This window comes from Etheostoma cragini, chromosome 19, assembly GCF_013103735.1.
Source record: "Etheostoma cragini isolate CJK2018 chromosome 19, CSU_Ecrag_1.0, whole genome shotgun sequence".
Classification (NCBI taxonomy): Eukaryota; Metazoa; Chordata; class Actinopteri; order Perciformes; family Percidae; genus Etheostoma; species Etheostoma cragini.
The window spans coordinates 10,678,159-10,683,211 of record NC_048425.1 but is presented as its reverse complement, the minus strand read 5'-3'; the positions used below and the strand labels follow the sequence as shown (position 1 = coordinate 10,683,211).

The window sequence follows — 5,053 nt, the reverse complement described above, 5'->3', positions numbered from 1 at the left end:
TCTCAATTTGGCAAATATTCCATGCAGTGATTGCATAGGTTCACTCCAAGTCCCCTGGTTCCCTCCCACACCAAAAAAACTTACTTGATGTAAGAAGTTCATCAATCCCTGCAGTGACTGCATTTGTTAACACCTGGTTTTGTTGGCTATTTTATTAATAAAAATTAAAATTCTGCTCAGGAACACATTTAACATCGTTTTATCCTTTATACTTTGTGACAGTTTTCCGTTTAGGGGGTTTCGAGTCCCCAGCTGTTAAAATTGAAGTTAAGTTAAATGACTACATAATAATAAGTCTAATTGTATTAATGGTATTGGGGTTTTACAAAATATACACATATAGAACCACCACTAAAGACTGTTTTCTCAAAATGGTAGAAGTCTACTGCAGGAGCACTAACATATTCTGCTATATTCAAGATTTTTACCAAGGGGTTTGTTCATGTCATCCAATGTTTCTTTTATATAACATTTTATTCTTAAAAACATGGCCAAAAAAAAGGATATTTTTCATGGTCCTGTCTTTGTAGTTTCTGATTTATGGAGTGATGAAAAAAAGAAAAAAAAAAGGTTTTCCAACATTACCTAAAAACCTTAAAAAACAACATGAAACAAGAAATGGAAGCCTGGCTTCATCCAATGTTCACGTTGCTGTTCTAGAAATGTCTGAATGTTAGCAAATATTTAATTAGATAATACCGTTCCTATTACGGGCTAAAATTTCAAAAAAAAAAAAAAATGTATCAATGCAAGTAATAAACTTGGGAAGTTTAATGGTTAAATGTACTATCTTTACCCTATTCTTGTGTAGTGCCTTGCCTAGTGGAAGCTCTCTAAGGGCGTTTTCACACAAACAGCCTTCATTTAGTTTGAATCAAACTAGTTTGTTTGCCCCGCTGGCGCGGTTTGTTTAGGCAGGTGAGAACACAGCAGTCGAACTCTGGTGCGCACCAAAAGCGGACCAAAGACCTGCTTGAAGAAATGGTCTCAGCACACCGCAACAACAGCACATACTCCGCAAGTCTGAGTTAATGTCTCCTGAAGTCAGGCGTGTTTAGCAATCTGCAATGCAGCAAAGCAGCAAATTGTAGCAGCTTGCAGTGTTTCTATCCCAGAAACCACTAGACCAGAAAACAAGACCTTTTTCCTGTTTTTACTTTCTTGCTCCCGCCCCCAGACATATCCGACCAATAACAGGGCAGGAAATTCTTGCCTGATTTGTAATGATGCACTTTTGTATCCTTTTTCTTGCCTCACAATTTTCGGATCAGTCCAACCAAGTACTATGGTAAAGCCACTGTTACGTAAGAAATTATCTTGATCTGTTACCCATACTTACTTAGTTCCTTTCTTACCACCCTTTGGCTTAGAAACACACTTTCAGTTTCCGGACCTATTTCAAAGTCCTCCATTCTTCTGGAAAGTATGCATCTAAATTGCAGTTTCCATTATGCCAACCTCATTGTGGTTTACCTGCTTTCACTTAAAAACATCAAATCAAAATCAACGAGGCCCTTATGGTCTCTATAGACAGAGCAAGCAGACTGTAGAAACAGTGTGAAAACACATCTTGATGGTGGGGCTTTTTGCTTCGATGTGAACTAGCAAACATGTTTTGGAAGGTGAGGTGGATGAACCAATCAGATCTGACGGATGTGGTGGAATGTAGGACAAGTGGTGAATATGTTATGTGTGCTGCTACTGTTGATTCAGTAAGTCAGAACTGCTAAGGAGGAGAAGCCGGACCAGTGAAGTACATGAAGATGAGGCTTTACTTTGTGAATGTTCTCCTGCTCTGGCCTTTGTGTAAGTACCAGAAATCCACCTGTGTAATCTTTTCATGAGCGTCCACAGACAAACAAACAGACAGACACACTTAAATTATCTCTGTATATTGCAGGTGCAGCAGAGATTTCTCAGCCTGTTCCTTTCCAAACAGTGAAACTCGGAGACTCTGCTACAATTGAATGCCACATAAAGAGTAACCTGAAAAAAAGAGTGTGGTACAAATTCACCACAGGGATGGGACTGCAGCTTGTGGCAGCATTCAATAATTTCTATAATCGGAGTACATTTCCTGAGGCATCTCAGCGCCGTTATTCAGTCAAATTTGACGAAATCAACAGCCATCTGAGCATTTCTGCAACAACATGGGAAGACGTTGGAACATACTTCTGTGGAGTCGTGCTGTTAAACGAGATTCAATTTGGATCGGGAACCTTTTTGGCGCTGAAAGGTATTCATTCTCTCTCCTGACAGCACCCCAATTTCAGCTGAATGTGAACATAAAGCTAACGATCATAGTTCTCTGATTTCTTCCCCAAGGTTCAAATCCGATCAGGGACTTTGGTGTCCAGCAGCCGGAGTCTGGACCCGTCCAACCAGGAGACTCTGTGACTCTCAGCTGTTCTGTTCACACTGGCCGCTGTGCAGCAGAACACATCAGTGTTATGTGGCTGAAAAGCTCTCATCACTCTGCTCCACCAATGATCTACTACTCTGGAAATAAGAGCTGCCAGATGACCGAGAGTGGAGAGACTAGCTGTGTGTACGAGCTTCTCCTGAGGAACCTCAGCTCTGATGATTCTGGAACCTTCTACTGTGTCCTGACGTCATGTGGACAGACGCTGTTTGGAAATGGGACCAGGATTATTGTTCACAGTAAGAGTTTAAGTCCAAAGTACTTCCAATTCCTGCAAATTGCTGCAAAACCAAAACCACGTTGAATCGACGGGCTGTTTATTCCTTAGATCGATCGACAGGACAATAATCAGCAACTTTTTTTGATAACCAATTTATTGTTGGTCATTTTTCAAGCAAAAATACAAAACATCTGACACTATTTCCTGACATTCAATTTACCAAATGATTAATCCAGAAAATAATCAGCAGATTAATCAATGATGAAAATTGTTTTTATGGTATAGTTAAGGTTTGGGAAAAATTGGGGTTAAGAAAAATACACCTAATTCAACTATAATGTATGCAATTAGCCATTAATTTTCATAAAAGGGCCAGGGTAAGGCAACAAAAACACTATTAAATCAAAATATTTTAGATTGCTTTAAAAAAAAAAAAAATTGTTGCAGAATGCAATTTGTTTTGAAATACTATGCTGCTGTATTGACATGAGGCGACGTGTCAATAAACCAAAACTTTTTAATGGATAAATACCATAGGGGAAGGTTTTCCGCGTGCACATTGGGTGAACTGACCTTTTATACGATGAATACTGCAGGATATAACGGTAAGTGACCTATAGTGAATATGTAACTCCAATGTCTTTTTAAACTGAGACTGTTGCACTGCTAGTTACTTGTATTTAAGCTAAGCACCATTTATTTTATTCTGCAGAAAGTGCTGGCACCAAACTATCTGAACTGAGTCCAACTGTGATTGCTTTGACGCTATCAAACATCATTCTGGGGATTGTGACACTCATCCTTATATGGAAACTTTGCAAGAGTCAGAGGAAAGATTCCACCGGTATTTCAAACCGTACTGATCAGCTGTATCTCTGCAGAAGAATCACAAGCACATTTGGCTACATGCATCCTGCATGCAGTAACTGAAATTGACTTCTTTGTTTCTTTAGAGACAACGGATGGCTTTTCTGATGGCAATCAGGTAATTCGTCAGCTGTGTGTAACCTTTGTGTTTGATTAAGGCTTTCTCACTCCGAGTCAGATACAGAGTCAGATACAGAAGCACAATGTCTGTATAAGGCGGAGGCCCGTTCATTCCTTTGAGAGTTGCTCATTGGCGCATAAAGCTTTTATCGAGTCCAAAATTACCCAGATGATCGGTGCTACTTCCACACTGAGCCCACCACAGAGCAGGCGCTCTAAAGACGTGATTCGGGATTTGCACTCTACTAACTTGAACAGGGATGAAATCATTTAATTATGCGGCTCTCCTAGACTTTCCCAGGAGGCCAGGGTTTGTGTCATATTGGTTTCTTGCTTGTCACTTAAACTGCATGTTTTAACCCCCCCACAACCATAACTTACCTCACCTAAGTGGCCCTGCACGTCAACAAATGATGCCAAAGAGTCCAAATTCAGAGAGTTATGGCACCAGTTCCTGTCCAACACATTGAAAAATTATGCCAAAGGGGTTCTCAGAAAATTAAAAAAAAATAATGCCAATGAGTTGGGACCAAGAATGTCTTGGTTTCAATTGCACCACGTCTTTGTATGGCCAGTCTCAAGTGTTTTTCATTTTGTTTTTTTCCACAGACTACTGATACAGTAATCTATGCACCTGTGTGTTTGGCCCCTAGACGCTTCCCCACCAGACAAGCTAGAGGTGAATACTGTGAAGACTCCGTAGTATATTCCAACCTCAGATACTGTCAACAGAACCGACAGGTGGGAAGACAAATCAGGGAGAATGAAGACTGAAGGTAGCCTGACAGATCATCAAGATGGTGGGTCTAGGAACTCAACATTAGCAGGGCTCAATTCAAGTGGCGGGATAAACGGTTGTCTTTCAAATTCCTTCTGCACGCAATAGTATAGCGCTACAAACAACCAGAGCAACGCTAGTTGATAGATTCAACTTTTGCCGTAGCCGGTCTCCAAAAAAATCTACCAATTTAAAGAATGACCTCAGTGCCCTAACTCCAAGTCTTCCAGAGTTGCGGCCAAAGCCGATTTAAAAGACCCCTGTTCGCCAGCAGCTATCTTCTTTGTTGTTAAGTAGCAGGGAATTCACGTGGAACCGTCGCAACTCTGCTGTCATTATGTTAAGCCCGCCCACCGACTTTATACACAATGTGATTACATTTGCTGCCGCTAGAGTGCATCTAGATTTGTAGGCTAGACTGAAGTAATAAGAATGCCTGAATATAGTGACCCATAATTCCGACAGCTATGTCGTATAACAAGTAATAATATCCTGTGTGTGTGTGTGTGTGTGTATGTGTGCCTTGCTGTGTTAAATGTGGAAATTTGCCCTCTGTCCATGGTGCTGAAATACAGTGGGTACGGAAAGTATTCAGACCCCTTTACATTTTTCACTCTTTGTTTCATTGCAGCCTTTTTCCAAAAAT

The 5,053-nt window shown here is 40.6% G+C and overlaps 1 protein-coding gene across 1 annotated transcript; it reads left to right on the top strand.

Moving 5' to 3' along the window:
• The first annotated feature begins 1,589 nt into the window (after positions 1-1,589).
• Positions 1,590-4,403, top strand: LOC117934877 (signal-regulatory protein beta-2-like). Its single transcript, XM_034856930.1, has 6 exons — positions 1,590-1,806; positions 1,901-2,236; positions 2,326-2,661; positions 3,355-3,486; positions 3,596-3,627; positions 4,239-4,403. The coding sequence occupies exons 1-6, from the start codon at positions 1,758-1,760 to the stop codon at positions 4,401-4,403; spliced, it is 1,050 nt and encodes a 349-aa protein (XP_034712821.1). The 5' UTR covers positions 1,590-1,757.
• Positions 4,404-5,053: the final 650 nt, after the last annotated feature.

What these genes read in the sequence shown, in the direction of transcription:
- LOC117934877 (XM_034856930.1), top strand. Translation starts at nt 1,758, where the DNA reads ATGAAGATGAGGCTTTACTTTGTGAATGTTCTCCTGCTCTGGCCTTTG. An exon ending in AACCTTTTTGGCGCTGAAAG is followed by an intron (nt 2,237 to 2,325) that starts GTATTCATTCTC and finishes TTCTTCCCCAAG; the next exon opens with GTTCAAATCCGATCAGGGAC. An exon ending in GACCAGGATTATTGTTCACA is followed by an intron (nt 2,662 to 3,354) that starts GTAAGAGTTTAA and finishes TTTATTCTGCAG; the next exon opens with AAAGTGCTGGCACCAAACTA.